This window comes from Athene cunicularia (genome assembly GCF_003259725.1).
Source record: "Athene cunicularia isolate RWA chromosome 2 unlocalized genomic scaffold, athCun1 chr2_part2, whole genome shotgun sequence".
NCBI lineage: Eukaryota > Metazoa > Chordata > Aves > Strigiformes > Strigidae > Athene > Athene cunicularia.
In genome coordinates this window covers 4,658,996-4,677,035 of record NW_020799096.1, presented here as the reverse complement: position 1 = coordinate 4,677,035, position 18,040 = coordinate 4,658,996, and the positions used below count along the sequence as shown (strand labels likewise).

The window sequence follows — 18,040 nt, the reverse complement described above, 5'->3', positions numbered from 1 at the left end:
ATAAAGAGGTGTAAAATACTGCCAGTAGAATCTGTCAGTGTTTTAAGTCCTGCTCAAATGACTATGTTTAGGTTTTTGTGTCCAAAAAAAAAAAAAAAAAAAAAAAAAAATCCCAGGGATTTTTACAGTTGGAAAGGATTTTACCTTTTCCATAGCTTGTGCAAACAGTGCGGGCAGTTTATTAAAAATCTACCAAGGGGAAATTTTTGGAGTGACTGATGCATAATTTATACCCTGAGCCTCTGAAGGATGGATTGTAAAAAAGCCAGTGCTGATCAAAGGAATTGTTAATGTTCTGTGGAAGTTATTTGGAGGTTTGACACATGCTGAGTTTTTAAACTAATCTCTTTGAGTAAGTTCCTTGAATGCTTCCCAGTGCATTCAGTGAATACAGATCTCAGAGAAAAAAGTTTATTTGGGTTTCAGAAAGAAAACCACTGATCGAAAATGAAAGAAAAAGTTAGCTGAAAACTCAAACAGGGCCAAATTAATCTCAGATGGGCAAGATTAAACAATGTGGAGCACACTGAATTCTCTATCTTTAACCAGGTCAGGTCAGCTTGAACTTGCAAGACAGAAAACCTAAATAAATTGTCAGGAGAAAGCAGATAACATAGATGGGATGTTCACAAAATGAGAGGGAGGAAATGACTGAACACAGTGAGAAGTAATAGAACCAGGAGGGGAGGAAAGGAATAAGGAGGTAGCATGAAATGAGAATGGACAGCTGAAGCTGGCATTTCACCTACATGAATTGCTAGCAGCATGTAAGGACCACTGGGGGTGCTATGAAGAAGAAAGCTATGCTCACTGCGATTTATTTTAGTAGTATACATCTCATGTGAGATTCAGCAGAGCAGCCTTCAGGTGCTGCTAGAGAAGTTGCTCCTATGGTTTGGGCCTGAATTTTTACTTAGTGCTCCAAATCCCTTTGTACGTACTGCTTCCCTCATCATGACCGAGTTCACGAACAGGGTCACATACACCATCCTTTGGTGGCTGAGATTTCATTACTAAGCTCTTGATTGGTATGATGATTTTTAAATTCCATCATACCAGTAAAAACATTACTCTTGTACTGCAAAGCAGAGAAAGGAATTGGGCTATTGATATTACTGAGGATACTATAGTTGTACTGAGAAGCTGCAATTATAATCAGGATTCAGTGTTCTGGATATTCTAGAAACATATGGATATTATATGGTTTATTTCCTGACCCAAAGAGGTTATTGTGTATAGACACTTGTAGAAAAGTCAAACATGTGGAAAAGAAAGTAAATTTTTTGTTCCATTTTGCTAATGTGGAACTGAAGCATCTTAAGCAATTAGTCTAGTCATGTTCATGAATCATAGGAGATAGGGAATGGACCTGAACCTCGTCCAATGCCAAGTCTGGACACAACAAATTCAGAAAACTGGTGGCTTGGATTTCATCTGAATGGCAAAAAGTGTTCCCCAAATTCTTGTACCAACTACATGCCGCACTCACCTCCCACTTTGAAAAGCAGAATGCTGCTAAAACATGGACATGCCATAAAAAAATATCTGAAATATGTTGTACACAGGCCTACACATCTGAAGATGCTGTCCTGGCCTGGCAGCACTCACCGCTGTTGCTGCGTTTCCTGCTTATGTCAAGGGTGCCTGCAGAGCTATCACCTTCCTCAGGAACTTCTGCCAGGTCAGCTGTCTGCAGGGACAGAAAGAGCAAATGAGATGGGATATGCCAGAAAAAGGGAGTGATGAGGTGAAATAAGACCACGCGAGAGCCTTTGGAGAACGCAGTACTCGGGTGCTGTCAGAGCAGAGCCAATCAGCCTAATGGGATTGCAAAAAACATTGTATCTGGTGACACACAAAAACCATCTACTTCACAGGGAGCAGTGGAAGCCCAGAATGAACCCCAGACCAAGTTTACAGTCTGGAGTACAAAGGATTTCTACAGTATAAAGCGAAGTGAAAGTTAAGGAAGGAAGGATTACATTAAACAATGTGGTGCTCGGTATACAATAGAAGTGGCTTGGTGGAATTTGTAGATTCTGCAGGTGTACTGAATAGCTATCTATCAAGGAGACAGGAGATGAATTGAAACTCTTAATTTATTAAGAGTTATTTTACTGAATACATTATTCAGTAAAATAACTGTAATGTAAGTGTGATTTTAATTCTGCTAATGTGCTGTGGAAGGAGCTGGAGTGTGATGGAATTGATGAAGTCAGTCTTCAAATATCTGCCCTCATTTTCTTTTTGAACAGTCATCTGGCTGGTATGGGTAGGGAAAAATGAAACCCAAATGTTGTTGTTAGAATTACTCTGATTTTTTACTTGTAAACATTATATTAATGTCAATTATTATTAGCGACCCATTGTTCTAAGGTGTAGGAAAACATGGGATGACATAATCTCAAGCCTCAGAAGTGTAGTCTGCATAAGGCACCGGATTCCTTGGTTGGGTAGTCAGCTTCTCCATGTATAGCCTGACAGGAACGAGGAGCTGTTCCAAAGAACTCTGTCCGAATCTGACCTTACGGAACTTTGGTTTCTGAATTCTCAACATGTGACTTCTTTTGGATAAAACATCTTCAATAACCATAAAAACCACAAACACTGACCTTGAGTCAGGTGTTCTCTCTAATCTGAAAAACTAAATCTTTATATACTCCTAAGCTTTATTTATTTCTTGTTAACAGGTCTTTAAGACACATAGAAGGATTTAACTTCATTATTCCACAACACTTTACAATTGTACTGTACACATGGCTCTGTCCATTGCTTTGCAGACTTTTGCCTGCATTACAGGAAGAAAAGACAAACAAGGAACATTCACTGCTTTTGTTCAGGGAGCACAAAATCTGAATTGCTTTATAGATTTTTATATGTTTTTTCCTTTTACTAGTGCTGACAACAAAGCTTTTTTTAGAAAGTACTTTGACAATTTTATTTCCCCTATCTAGTACTTTCCTAGCTACTTCTCCATCCAAGGATACTAATGAACAAAGAGGTTAAAAGTCGATTTATGCCACAGGTATCTTGTAGTTATCTCGTTTCCTTTGCTATTTTAAGAGTCTTCTACTCTACTGCCTTGTTTTTAGACTCAGCCCTTTTGCAGCAGGTCACGCCTGTCTTACATCTTGCACAAATGGGTCACCCCTGGATGAGAAGGCACTGCAGTAGCAATGCTAACACAGAGTCAGTGTAGAGCATATCTGGGGATTTCTAGTTGTTGGGTGGAGAATGGAAAGACTGTCTTTGCCGAAATAGTAAGCTATTTTTCATCTCATTGCTATGGGATGTTCCTCAGTCTTCATAGACTAGCTTCATAATTGCTGATTAACTTAATATTTTGTTGGGTACTACTGCATATGGGATGTGCAGTGACTATCTCCTCCATATGTACCTCATCCAAAACCTCCTGAAGTCGCCTCAGTTACCTTTAATGTTTTTTCAGTCAAGAGCTATATGATAAATGGTTTAACAGAAATGACAGAGGTACAAAGCTGCTTTTGAGAGGAGCTGATCCAAGAAAAACTAACAAGAACTGGAGTCACATTTATATCACCTCAAGTGACTTTCTTTATAAATGTGGGTTGCAGAAGCACATTTTTGAAGGAAGCAGTAGGTAGTAAATCTGAAGCATATGGCCACTTTCTTTTATGGGAAATGCAGAATCCGGGCTGAAAAATCACAGTGGGTGCGTCCACACTGTTCAGTCATGTTAAAAATACCTTGGCTAGTTCAGAGCAAGACAGTTATCTCTACTCTGCACAGAGACATGAACTGCAGTCCTGGAAGCTTCATGGCTGTAGAGGCAAGGCATGGCTCCTAGGCTAGTCGCTTTGCTTTTAACTACCTTCAGCAGGAGCAGCACCTACTCTGACTCAGAGCTAATCCGTTAACAGCTTGGACACCACCTATGAGGTAGGATCCCAGATGTCACCATGTCCCTGGTGTCCCTGTTTTGGTAGAACCTTGAAGCAGTCCCCGGCTCCCAGGGCTGGGACACAGCCTCGCCACAAAGTTTCTGCGCTGCTGTGAGCCTCATGGCTGCAATGCTGTTTCTGCTGTGAAAGCAGCAGAGCAGCACAGAACTGAGGACCTCTAGGGAAAGATCTTAGTCGCTATGCGTTATTAACTGCGCATGTGCTGCTAGCGCACATGCTCTGGTGCGTTTTTGCCTGGGCTCTAAGAGCTGTGTCATGTCCCTGTTCTGGTCACCGGTCAGTGCCTGCTCCTGGGTCACATATCATGGTCGTAAAGCTCCATGGCCCCATCATTTGGATCAGGGTTGTGTCTGCCCCTGGTTTTTATCTTTGTCTCAATCCACAGACTTGCACTGACAGAAGCTGTTGGTTTCACATGTCTGTTTATTCAGTTCTCTAATGTTTTCTATTTGCTGTATGCTGACACGTGTTATACCTTCTCTCAGCCTCAATACCCTGGAGAAATTCCCATAATGAACTTACATTCCTCATTCTACACCCACACCCCACGTAGTTATGATCAGTTCCCTAGGGCCAGCTGACACAGCATTTGAGATTTCTACGCTTGCATTGTCATTCATAATTCAACAGAACGCTTTATTGATTTAGAAAGCAATAATTACATTTGTAGAACTTCTGTTTCAAAGTAAATTAAATCATTGAAAGAAAGAACTGTAATCACAATGCGACAGGTGGTAGAGTCACTCTGGGTTTTAGAAAAGAATGGAAATTTCCTTTTAAGGCACAAACAAGGGTGGATAGAGGACATGTCCTTTAATCACTCCCTGGCAGATTTCACTTAGTTCTTGTTTAAATTGGTCTGTCTTCTTCCCCATCTGACACAAACGGACATCTGTTTAGAGGCCACCTATACCACCTGAGGTTACAGTTCAGCCATGTGAGCGAGCGTACATTTAAGCACCAGGGAAATATTGTACCAAACATAAACAGATATTAGCACAACTTTAAATTAAACATGTAAGTATTTGCTGTGAGGCCTGGAGACCAAGCCTCATTATGTCTCTGTGCCTGGTGATTTTTATTCTGAGGTGAGTGTGGGAGAGATTGTCAGATAATGTGGGTCTGATTTTTATACATGACAATCAGTTTTAGCCTCCAGTGTATTCAGGTGTGATTTTTTTTTTTTTTACAGTTTGAAATACAAGTTTTGTAAACTCTGATACAAACTCCTGTTGTTCCTCCAGAAAGAAAATGGAAGAAAGATGTGGAATACTTACAGAGTTTCTGTTGGGAGAGTCAGACCCACTTCCAGAACTGCCCTTTTTGGTCTTCTGGGCTAAAGAAGTCCCAAAGCGGAGAGTTTCATACACAGGGTCAACCTTATTTCCACAGGCTGCAACAGAAGGAGCAAAATGTGCATCAATCCCTTGAAGGTATTTCTGGTCGTGTTCCTGCTCCACTTGGAGAAACACTTGTCTACCTACATACTTGGGTGTATGCTTAGACACAAGTTGAGACACTATCCTGATAAAAAGTGTTTGAGGAACTTAGTGGAATTGACTTCTGATAGTGATTTTCTGCTGCCTCTCTGCTCTCATAAAGATCATCCTCCATCATACAAGCTCTTCAGGTCCCAGCCAATGCCTTGTCTCTCTTTCCCTGCCATCCTCCTTTTCTAATCACTGCTGATGCTGCCTACACTGAGTTAAGGAAGAAAAAGTACCAGGAGGCTTTAATCCATGTTTGCTCCCTGTTTCTACTACTGATCTCCTGGATTGCTCTCAACAGTAGATGCTGGAAGGGAGAAACCCTACACTGTGCCTGAGCATCCTTGTGGTATGGGTGGACCACCACCTTTATCCATGTACCCTCACAGTACTCCTCGTTAGTTAATATGGATAAAAGGACGACCTGGAGCTGCCTTGAAAGTACCAACATCCCCACTGTAAGGCCTTATGGGGTCTGGAGGCAAGTGTGAATAAGCATCTGCTGTTGGGAATGTGGTCCAGGTTGCTCAGCTCAGTCTAGGGGTAGCCAGAAAGGCCACCACCCCCACTGGTATATGTCCATTCAATTTTCACTCCCGCCCTTCCTCATAGCTGGCATCAAAAGTCATCTCCGATGGCAGAGAAATGGATTAATTCAATTGGCATGAGCAAATTAATTTCAAATCTTCTCCTACATACTGCATTATTAGAACTCAGCCTCCCTTGCAGTACAAGGCAGTAGACGTGTAGAATAATGTACATTTGTAGCACTGTGTAGGAGGAGGGAGATTTTGGCCAAAGTACTGAGAAAATAAATAGAATTTTGAATTTTGATGAGAGCAAAGCACACCTCATTTTTTTAGCCAGAGTTTGTTCAAAATGTTTCTATTATTTCTGACAAAATTTATGGATGTATTTTTAGAAAGAGAAACTTAGATGAAATCTATGTAATTAACTTTTTTTTTTTTTTTTTTTTTTTTTTTAACTGCAACAGAGTAAATGTCCTCAGACAAGTAATTTTAAACTGACTGCCTAGTTTTGGCTTCCATTTTTGATACTGCCAGGCTTGCCTGGTCAGAGTACTGGTGGGGAGAAATATTTTCCAGAATCAACTCAACTTCTCAATTTCAAAATGTTTCTTTTGGGGTATTTGGTATTACAGTGAGAAAAATCTGGTCTTTTAAATACTCAGACAATGTGTAGACATGGTCAATAAGGAAAAATATGAGGAAAGTAAGAAATGTGGATGAAAAAGAAAAGAAACATAGCAATGTCCCTCAAAAGACAGACCAGTGGTTTGAATGCCTCCTGCTGTTTTGATCTCTCTGTCTTTTATCTGGTTCCTCCCAGCTCAGATCTTCACCGAAATATTCCAGCATTTCTTGCTTTTTCTTCCTACCTTGATCTCAGGTAGTTATTATTATAACCAGGGTAATTGCTAAGAGGTTACATGTACAGAGGGTTGAATGTAACACACAATAAACACACCCTCTCCTCTTCCAGCTTTGTATCTTTGAAGTGGTCCTTTCCTGAGATGGCAGAAAGACATCCAGTCACCGAAAGGAGCTGGAAGGCTGCTGAGGGTAAATATCATGGCTGGAAGTCTGCTGCTGCTGTTGCGGAGCATTGCCAAAGGGAGACTGAACAGAAAAGCAATCAAAACCTACCAATAGGCATCACTTCCTTGATGCAGCCGAACTGTTCGTGAATGAGTAGCGGTGAGCTGTAGTACCGTCGAAATCCCTTTGGCTGGAGGGAGAGAAAGCAAAAACAAGTGAAGTGCATTGCTGCCACATAGTAGAAGTAACCTCAGCTCTTTGGATAATGGCATAACAGTGTGGCAAGGTTGGAAATTTGACTCCTGTTGTTGAGTCACAGTGTGTTTAGTGATCTGGGATTTACTTGATTTTTCTTCTGGAAAAAACAATTTCCCATACTTATGTAGAAGGAGGGGTTCATTTTCAGCTCCCCTTTTTCTTTTGTCCTACACAAAAGCAGCACTAATTAATTGCAGCAGAAGTGCTGAATCATTAGAGGTTCTGGAAAGTTTCCCTCTCCCTTTCTTCTTATGTAATGTGAATTTGCATTGTTTTGCATTTGCTAAACATGTGACTGTGCTTCCCCACCCTACCTCCAAATCCTCATGTTCCCATATATAGACTTGTGAAACCCAAGGAATTTAAAGCTCTTCTATATATTTTTCTAAGGTCTGCTGCTGACTGATTGCAACTTCCACTGCTTTTTTGTTTTGTGTCATCACTAGATGTCCCCTCAATGTCCATTTTTAGAGAAATGCACCATAACAACTCAAGCTATACCATTAAAGAATATCACAATATGGCCAATAATGGTGCCCTGTACCAATCTAAAAACTATTCTTAGAAGGTTAAACATTTCCTGTTACCTCCCTATTTACTGTCTCAGCTAGCAAATACCTCAGGCAAAGGCTGAGTACCCAAAATGAAGGGGTTAACATCTAAGTCTTTGGAAAACGCCTTCAAGGCTCACAAATGGTCTCTCAGATTTCTACTCTTTGCAGGCTGTGAGAACTTCCAGTTACAGTGAGAAGTTGAAAAGCCTCATGGAGATGTGCATATTTTCCATATCCTATCAGTAAACATGGTAAAATGGTAGACAACTAGTTCTTTTGCTAATGAGCTGCAGTACAGATTGAGAAGGAAGGAGGGGATTGATAAATTTGGTTTCTTAGAGGAATAAATTCCATATTTTCCAGCCTTGGTTTGCCCCCAAACTAGATTGAGACACAACACGAGCTCATAAAACTCACATGACTTTGCTGAACGACTTCCTGCTGCAAATTTAGCCTCTACTTTTCTGCTTTTGTAAACTAGTGACCACAAATGCTGAGGCTGGAATCAAGAAATGAGTGAAACAATTCACGTGATTTAATATTTGGCTTGTCCAGAGCTTGCAATGAGGTCATTCAACTCTTCACAGGCCAACTTCCTAAACCAGAACGTCTCACACTAGGGTTATGATTATGGTTTAAATGCATAAAGATTTGCATCAGGTGTATAAACAACAATAGCTTTCACTAGATACTCTTGGAGACAAAAGATCTTTCCAGTGAAAGGTAGGTTTTATAGACCTTTTGAAGTCAATGTTTGCATTTTTCCATCATTTAAAACAGTGAAACAGTTCGATTTTAGCCCACATTTGTCTCAGGTGCCTTCAGGTTGCAACAAATCTGAGAACATCTGAAACATGAATACATGTATTCAGTTGTCATATTCCACAAGGTCATTTTTTCCAAGTTTTTTTTTCCAAAAGTAACCAAAAGAACCATATTCCCATAAAAGTCATCAAGTTGAGTTAGAATAGTCTCAAACACAGTTTCCTGCCTTTGCCAATTATGAGAATTTTCAGCTCAGGTGACCCAGGCACTGTGTTCATACAGAGGCAGGTCTCCTCCTAGCCTCTCCTATTAAGAGACTGCTTGAAACTCTGTAGTGTCTCACTGTGAAATATCCTTTGGTTTTCATTTTAAGATGCATTACAGTTTTTCTTCAAGCCTTAACAGTGGGAAAAAAAACTCCAATAAAATATAATTTGAAGGATTTTTCATTTGTTAAATGTAATTGAAATATTTTGACTAATTTATAACATTCCTTGAGAGATTTACACTCCAGCAAACACAGTTTAAATCAAGGGATTTAATTCTATTATTTAGCTGAATTTGGATTATGTAACTGTATTTTCACATCCACAAAGCAGACCAGATTTGTGTTTCATTTTTGTTCAGGTTTTTGAGTAGTAGCAGTTGCCTGGATTGATAATAGGTCACCACCTGCCTTTACTTTTCTCACGTCAGTAAAGTGACCTGGTATCAGTTCTGTTAATACACCAGCTAAGTGCCAGCCAGAGGGTCAGGAACACAAAATGAGTGGCTCCAGCATAAACTGGTGCCTCCCACTGCATGTGCTGCCCTGAACTGCTCACTTACCAGCTTGCCCATGCAACGCTGTTGTCCAATACTGTCTGCACACTTGTGGTGGATGCTCATCTTACAAGCCTTACAGCGCAGTCCGTGCTTAGCGTTTGTCCCTGTGAAATGCACGGAAATTATTTAATTAGATAAAATCAATAGTTTCCATGCATTTAATGAATGACCTGAAAGAACTGATGGGGAGTTCAGTTGCAGTAGAGTAAATATCGACATAATTCTTCACCTTGCTTACTGTTTTTTGTGCACATTTATGCATACATTTTCTTTATAGCCTTTTAGGCATTTCTCCCCCATGCTCTTTCCTAGGCTGCCTTTAGATATATATTGGAGTATGTTCTGCTGTATGATAGTCTTATTAGTGATGTTTACCTCATGAGCATCAAGCAAAATCCCTTTGCTGCTTTGACAGGGCTTGGCATGAGAGCTGTACACAGCTGAGGGAGCCACTGAAGGAGCACCCAGGCTCTGGAGCTGCCATGGAGAGCCAGGCCATCAGTGGAGGGCCAGGTTTTGTGGGTGAGAGGCTGCAGGAAGAGCTCCATGCACACCCCTGAGCAGGGCAGTGAGGATGACGTGGGTCTGACCTTGCTCTCCTTCACTAGCAGTGGAAAAGTTCAGCGCCACAGGTAGGGGAGCTCCAGGAGAAATTTTGCCTTCCAGAAGCAGACTTCTCCCACTTGCGCAATAGTAGTTCTGTATTATCTTCAATGTGGACCTACTCTTAAATGACAGAGCCAAGTCTGATTGCTTCCAGGCAGAAACAATCACTCTTATTCATAAGACTTCCTAAACTATGCAGAAGCAGTTAAGCTGCATCAACTCTTTTATCCCCACAGGACTGTATAAATGGAATGAGTAAACAACATGTCAGTTCATTATCATCTACTGTGAAAGCAAGAAGCAAGGTAGTAAAAAAACCCCAAAAAACTCTTGACATTTCAACCGGCCCTCATTAGTCAGACATGATAGGAATATTAGTCAGAAGGATCCTGCATCTGAAAACACTCATGTAGCTCTTGGTTATTTGAGTAGTCAACACCATATACATGCTGCTGACTTCATTTAGTGAAATGCTATGTCTGAAAGAAGCACTTCAGGGAAGGGCTCATCAAGTCAGTGACAAAACCTGAGCCTTGACAGGACCAATTTCAGGGCAAGAGTTCCCTGAAGTGGCCACTTTCAAGCCAAATAAAGGCAGGCTGGAGGCACCTGGGGGCTGTTGAAATGAGCCAGGCTCAGACATTTCACTTGTACAATTCTTGTAGGACAGTGAACCAACATTCTTGCTGCCTTCCTTCTGAGACTGCTGGAGAGATGGGGAGTGAATTGGTTGAGTGTGAGGTGCACCCTGGGGGCTCCCATGGAGTGTGGTTAATGCCTGCTCCCCGCTTGCTGCCTGCCTGACCCCCCCCAGCTGAGCCAATGCACAACCCCTCACTGCTTGGGTATGTGCAGACGTCTAGCCTCATTCCTGGGGTCTTTTGTTCTAGTAAACACAGGATTTGGTTTTGGTTTTGTTTTTTTCTTTGTGGTTGCACTTGGATTACTGGGCTGTGAGGATTTTTTCAGTTATAGTTTCTTTTCAATAACACATGCTCAAAATGATATTGGCTTTGAGCTTTTATTACTGATGATGAAATGCTGAATCACTTCCTGATGGTCCACAACTGGCACAGCAAGAAAGTGGGACTTCCTCCACATTATTTTGTTTTATATTTATCGGGTGGAATGAAAAGAAGGAAAATGACATCATACGTTGCCTATACAGATACTTAGGGTCTAGTTCTCTCACTCTGGTTTGTACTGGCATAACTCTTACCTGCTTTATCAAGCTACTCCTGAGATTCAGCTGAAAAGGCAGTCAGTGCTAGCTGTGTTACGTTCTTCCAGACATTTTAGTGTTAACATTACAAGGTGGATATTGGTTCTTACATGTTATAACCATGTGATCACAGAAGATACACGTCTGTCGACATAACTGTGCATCCAAATGACATGCAGAATGAATGTGAAGTATCTGTGCTACTTACAAAAATAAAAATCCAGCGTCTTCAGAACGGTGGTCATGTGAAAATGAGTAAGACAATAAATTACAAAAGAGCAACACTATATTTCTATTACTGAATGTCATTTGTTACTCATGAGTAGTAAGTAGGGGCTTCAAAGAGAGGCAAACTATTTCAGTCACACACTTAAGTATACAAGAACTCTTTGTAAATCAAAATTAAATCCTCTGTAACTACCAAAAACTTCAATCTTTAATTCATTGTCATTTCTAACTACTTGGTTTACTGTGGGACTAGACAGCTTGGAAATAATTTACATGTATCTCCCTGCCTCCTACTGAGGAATAACAAAAGGGCTTAAAGAAGCATTTATTCTGTATTTACACTCAACTACCATATCTCAAGCTCTGAAAATGACATTTCTACAAGACACATTTTTTCTTTTTTTCCCCAGGATAATTTTTTTCTTCGTCAATTTCTGATCTCCATCACACTAAATCAAACCTCCTCAGAGAATCATGGCTAAACTATTTCAAAACTGTGTGCCAGAGATTAGACAATTACATACTGGCAGTGTATCTGACCCAAAAGTTCCTAAGATTCAGAACTGAGGCACAGCCACAGCTCACATTATGGAGAAAAACAGATCCACATTTGGTACAGGTGTAAATGAGACTAGGGTTTGCACCTCTGCATCAGTTTTTAGCCTCCTATGTAAACAAGTTGTTGACTTTGCAGTTGCCTGAATGGGGCTGGTTTTGGAAGGCATCATGGTAGTTGGAAATGAGGAAAAAGTAGACAAAACATGGAACTTGAAGACAAATTATGTAAAACTAATTAAGTATGGTGAGAGTCCTACAGTCATGCTGGTATAAGAAGTATTTCATTATGCCTAAAGTAGTGGCACAGGATATGCGTTGAAATATTGTCAGTAAATTCTCCCAGAGAACATGAGAAATCTAGGAATTTGGTCTGAACCTGCATGAAATAATAGAGAATAAGTGGTATTAATGACTAAAATAAAAAATGATTATGATGATGATAATAATAACAACAATAATAAATACCACCACCACAATGGGGAAGACTATATGAGGGCATTTTTATCATTTCACTTATCTGCTGGAGGACACTAGGTCTCGTTTGAATTTGAAAGCCTCTGTTGTGTGCTTATTCCCACTGGGTTTATCTTTCTGTAGACTGAAGCATGGGTAAGGGGAAGAGTAAGCAGAGAGTTCACATTTGAGATAGCCACAGCAATGTCTGTAAGGGGCAGTGTTCCTGCAGAAGTAGTGCAGTCTGGAATAGTAAAACCCTCTCCTCAGGGACTTCTGCTGAATATACTCTGATGATCTGCAAGCCAGACCATCACTCTCTTGTTTGCTTCCTGCCCCCCTTAAGAGCTGACAGCCTGATTGCAGCCTACCATTTATTCCCATTAGCAGATATTCCCCTATGACAACCTTAATGCACAGCTGGAAGCTGCTGGTATAAAGTACTTACTGAAATGTCTTAGTCCACCCGGAATAATTTCAATTTTTTTTTTTTTTTTCCCTGTTTTTTCTTCAAAGGGTTAGTAGACAGTAGACAGCTTTGACAGACCTTTTGTTATTACCTTCAAAAAGTAATCATTCCTCCCACCCTCTTCTCCAGCCACCTTAAGGTTACTTAATCAGATTGAGCATGCCAGAACAAAGGTTTGTCTCAGTCACTTTTTGATTGCAACCTAGGGATGTGGTCGTCATTATTTTCATTCAAGGCGCACTACTCCATTCACTGAACAGGTTAGACAGCATTCAATGAATGGGCACCTCCATTCAATACTTCTTTTTTATTTTCATTGTTCCGTGTGTGTCCTTAAGCATCACCTCTTGAGTAGCCTAATTCCAAACACAAGGTGATTAATAGCCTCATGGGCTTTCCTATGGACTCAGTCTTTGTCTTTTTATGCCTTGCAATATGAGCACATTTGCCAAAATTTGGATGGGATGGCTCTCATTTGAGGGATTAATGGGTAAAACTGTCAGAGGTGTCACTAATATGGCACTACTTGGCCCAGATTCTGGTGTTTAGGTTGTAAAAATTGCAAGCTGCTAAAACTAGGGGTTTAGAATGGAAAATGCTGGCATGGTTAGCTGACTCATGGTGCTCATAAACATAACTGTTAATGCAGTCATGAAATTCATATAGGAAAAAACTACTCACATGCACATTTGAACGTATGTCCTCTGTGTCCTATGTATTAATGTATCTATTAATTATCTCGCAGTCTGAAAAGGCTGTTATTCCTTTTGCAAATGAAAAAGCCAAAACTGACAAAAGAAACAATGTTTCACTGGAAGCAAATGAGGAAATTTAATGTCAGGATATCTGAGGTTCTGCCACAGTCATTTTCTTCAGATACCAGCTAATGCATCCAGACACCCAAAACTGGAAGGATGCATTGTTTTGAGAAGCAGGTCATGTTTAATAATGCCTTGCTAGAAATACTCTACGTCTGGGTTAGCTGCCATTTGAATATCTAAACCAGTGGCTAGGTTTTTCAGAACGGCCATGGAAAACTGAATCTTAAACTGTTCTGATAATCTGACTTTAAATACTACCTGAAGGACACACTGCGTCACTTTTGTAAATCTCAGCCTTTTTTAGAGGAAGCCTAAATGGAAACAGAACATCTCAACATAGGTGAAAGATTTGAAGGCAGAGACAGAAGAGGCAGGGCAGAATTTTATTCCAAGTCTGTATGTCTGTCTCTCCTATAAAAGTAATTTAGTACTCTGTGTTTCAGGAAAGTGACATTATCCTAAGGAATGCAAATGAGAGTTATGTTTGTCACACACACGTGAAGGAAACCTTTATCTTCCTCTTGGCCAGCACAGCTATGGCCGCAGCCCTGTTGGCTAATGCTTTTTGCCTGTTTCAAAACTCAACCTAAGATGAATAGCTACAGAAGAAGAATGAGACCTGGAGAAATTTGAAAGAAAACTGCAACTGTTGGTAACAACATGACGTTACACTGACTGTATAAAGATAACTATATTAGGGACTTATGCTAGAGTTAAAAAAATAAAATAAAAGAGAAGATAAAAAGATTCAGGTCTATAAAAGAGAGAAAGAAGAAGGAAAAGAGACGCAGAGAGACTGTCACCTCCAGCTAATCCAGCTAAGACCCAACTACTATTTTTCGTCATTCCAGCTGAGAGGAATGTGCCAGTCAGAATTTGTTTTGATTTAAAACTTTCATAAATAAATACATTTAAAATTACATATTTTCCATAGATCTTCATCTTCTGCTGTGGGAGGCTGATAAAAATAATGTGTGCCTTGCCCCTTACTCCCCAAGTGCATTTGCAATTGTCACACCAGAAAGTTGTCTCCATGCCAGAATTTATGGGAAATGGAGAGCTTTAAACAAGCCAGGCCGGTATTGTAGCAGTGAAGGGTTTAGGAGGTCACCTTAGAAGGAGAAAGAAAAGTCCCTGAAATAGCACTGGTGCCCCTGCAGTCATCTCTAAGCCTTTGTGCAACCTCCTCTCCTGCCCCTTTCTTCATTTTTAATTAATTGTTTTTGTGTAAAAGCTCTGATGCTGAAAGGGAGACTATTTTTTAAAATTCCTCTACAGCTACTTCCTGCCCCTGCGGCTAGCTGCGGCGGGACAAGCACTTGTCCTTCTCCTTTCCCTGCTCTGCCTCAGTCGAGAGCTGTGGGTAGATCAGAGAATAACATTTTCTCTGCAGAACATCTACTCCTTTAAAGTTAAAAATCTTGAGCTTAATTCCCCCAAATCATTAGGTTTGTAAAGATGAGCTGGGCATCCCTTTGCTTGCCCTTCCTCGGCCTTCAGACTCCTCGGGTGCTTCTCCCCACCTCAGGAATCGCCCCCTTTCTCTGCCCTAATACCTGGCATCCTCCTGCTTTTTTTTTTTTTTTTTTTTTTTTTTTTTTTTTTTTTTAACTGATTCTGGGACCCCACTGCTTGCCTCACTGCCATTGCATAGAGGACAGAGGCACACATCCTCAGCTGGTCATCAGGTGAGTCATAGATCAAAGCCTGATGACCAGATGTCCCCAGCCACCCTGAATGGCTGGAAGTCATTACTACCTGATGGCTGACTGATAATTCAAGTTGCTGGATGCACAGTTGCCAGGTACGTGGACGGATAGACAAATATTCACCTCATGATATAATCAGTAATATTAGCAATCCTCCCATTGCATTTTCCACTGCTAGTTACAGGACTGGATGGATCATTCAAAAAAGTAATAAAAAGAGGATGTAATAATTTTGTGGTCTGCTGTGTATTGTTCCTAACTGACCACAGATAAATGTATTATGGCAGGTCTTGGCACTGTCATTTTGATGATTCAGAAGGATCAATTTTCCTTTTTTAAGGAAATTAAATTGCACTTTATGGATATCCTTCTCATTTGACCTGACTAGACAGTCTACGCTCATTTGAATGCTGTGGCAAAAGGCATTCTGTGCATGAATAACAGATGTTTAGGATGAAAAAGCTCAAAACATTAGGCAAAAGTCTTATTTAGGCAGTTTTTCATGAATAATGGCAGCATGGGATTGACTTAAAATGTTTTACTCTTTAGTAAGGGTTGTTTTTGCATTGGTATTTGTGGGAGCTAGAGGGGGAACCCCTCCATTTGGGACCAAGCTGCCAGGTCTGGACCTGACACCTTGACTGGTTGGAGTGTCCCGTTCCCCTGAGTCCACCTTGTGTCAGTTTAAACCAAACAGGGTGTGGAGGACAAGCTGGGACTTGGATGTTTGTGTTCTGTATAGTAGGACTTGATATCCCACCATGGTACCTGTCTTGACAGAGTAATAAATTTTAGATTATACATCACTGAGAGGTGTGGGTTTGAGTGCCTACCCCACCCAATTTCCCCATAACAATGTCCAATGTTTAAATAGCAAGAAAAGTTGCTTTGCATGTAGGCAGGCTACAAAACAGTGCATAAAATTAGAACTGACTTCCTAGTGACATAGTTTTCTTTAGAAACAACATGCTGAGAAAAAACTGAGGCAGTAATAGGCAGGTTTTTCTTAAGACTGTTACAAAGAAGAAAAATATCCCTACTAAAATAAAGTCCTTTCTAAATTCATAGCTTTAAATCACATATCAACAAGAGTAAATGCCTTTATTCCTCTTGTAACTCAGCTCTGTAACTCCTTGACAAAGAACTGCCAATGCTGCCAGACTTATTATGCGTGATTCAGGACCAATGAGACTTACTTAAAATGCAAATAGGCCTTTTCTGTCTTTTGGTGCAAAAGAGATTCTCATTCTTGATGTCTGGTGATCAGAAGAGGATGAAACTCAACTGCTGTGTGATGAAAAATTTGGCCACAAGAGGTTTTTTTGCAATGCACTTTTCACATATTCAGTAGCTTTGCTATAAATGTCTGTCCCTGAAAGGAAATATCCACCTCCATACTACTTAAAATATCATCAAATGTTTTTGGTCATCTAAATGTTAATTAAGATGCTGGAAAGCCACAATAAATAAACTAACAGCTATTACCGAAAGAAGGTCTCAGTCCTCTAAAAACCAAACACAGTAAATAATTTCTAATGTTCTTGGCTCTAAACAACATACACTGATATCCCAATACCTACTTTTCTAGACAATGTTCTAGACTGCTGAGCCCGTGTTTGTAGATCTTTGCACCAGGTTGCTTTGCTGAGAAGGAAAATAGCTCAAAGAAGATAGGCGTAGGCTTGCCTAGGGGAGCTGATGCTGAACTGCTCCAGGGATGATGATGGTACCAGAGCGGAACAGGACAAAGGAATATGGAGAAATTAACCCTGGTATGGTGTCCCAAAGGAGAACAAGCAGAGGTCAGTGCCTGATCTTAGTAATATTACTAAACATACTGTGTTCCGTGACTCTTCTTGAGATGAAGATGATGAAAGCCAGATTTCAAACAAGTTCTCCATGTTGGCAGGCTCAGGTTATTTGTACCTGTGTTCTTACATGTGTTGAAATGAAAAGTCATCCAGTTACAGCCTTCTTTTTGTGTTTTGAGATGCTTTGAAAAAGCAGTTGAATTTTGTAGGACCACTTGTATGGACCAAAACCTTGATCTTTTAAGAATGTCGTACCATTATAGAGGAGCGAGAAATCAGAAGAACAATATCTGACCAAAAACTGTGCTGCAAAATGAAGATCAGGCCTGTAGGCTTGCTGAAAATTTGGGAAAAGAGTTACAGAAGAAAAGAACCATCTGCCCTCAGCAAGGGGATGTAATATTCTCTCTGGTCTGCTAATGGATTTTTAACATTGCCTCTTGCTTACAGAGCTATGTGTCAGAAGATGAGGACAATCAATTAGGACTATAAAAGGTGTAGTTAAAAAAAAAAAAAGAAAAACAAAAACCCCACAAACCACAAAAAATAAACAAACGCTGGTATGTAAATAGCCAGTTTCTCTCTGGCCTTCTGCTGTTTCAAACTTACTGAGTTTTTTGGCTTTTTGCTCTTGTAGTAAAAACACTCACTTATCAGCTCAACCTCTTGTTGTTCTTGGTCTTTGTTAGCACAGACTGACTGGCAGGCCTGCAGCAATGGGCCTTGCACATGAAATGCTGATGTCTGTCTTCCCGAGGTCACAATTCCTCTCCT

At 40.4% G+C, this 18,040-nt stretch overlaps 1 protein-coding gene across 2 annotated transcripts in view; it reads right to left on the bottom strand.

Moving 5' to 3' along the window:
* The window catches only part of STAC (SH3 and cysteine rich domain), a 78,703-nt gene that overhangs the window by 20,882 nt on the left and 39,781 nt on the right, over positions 1-18,040 (bottom strand). For both annotated transcript variants that reach the window (XM_026843965.1, XM_026843966.1), the window contains exons 3-6: positions 9,393-9,493; positions 7,096-7,177; positions 5,219-5,334; positions 1,609-1,690 (exon numbers count right to left, since the gene is read on the bottom strand). In XM_026843965.1, coding sequence (XP_026699766.1) covers positions 1,609-1,690; positions 5,219-5,334; positions 7,096-7,177; positions 9,393-9,493 — 381 coding nt within the window. The remainder of the gene's footprint in view (positions 1-1,608; positions 1,691-5,218; positions 5,335-7,095; positions 7,178-9,392; positions 9,494-18,040) is intronic.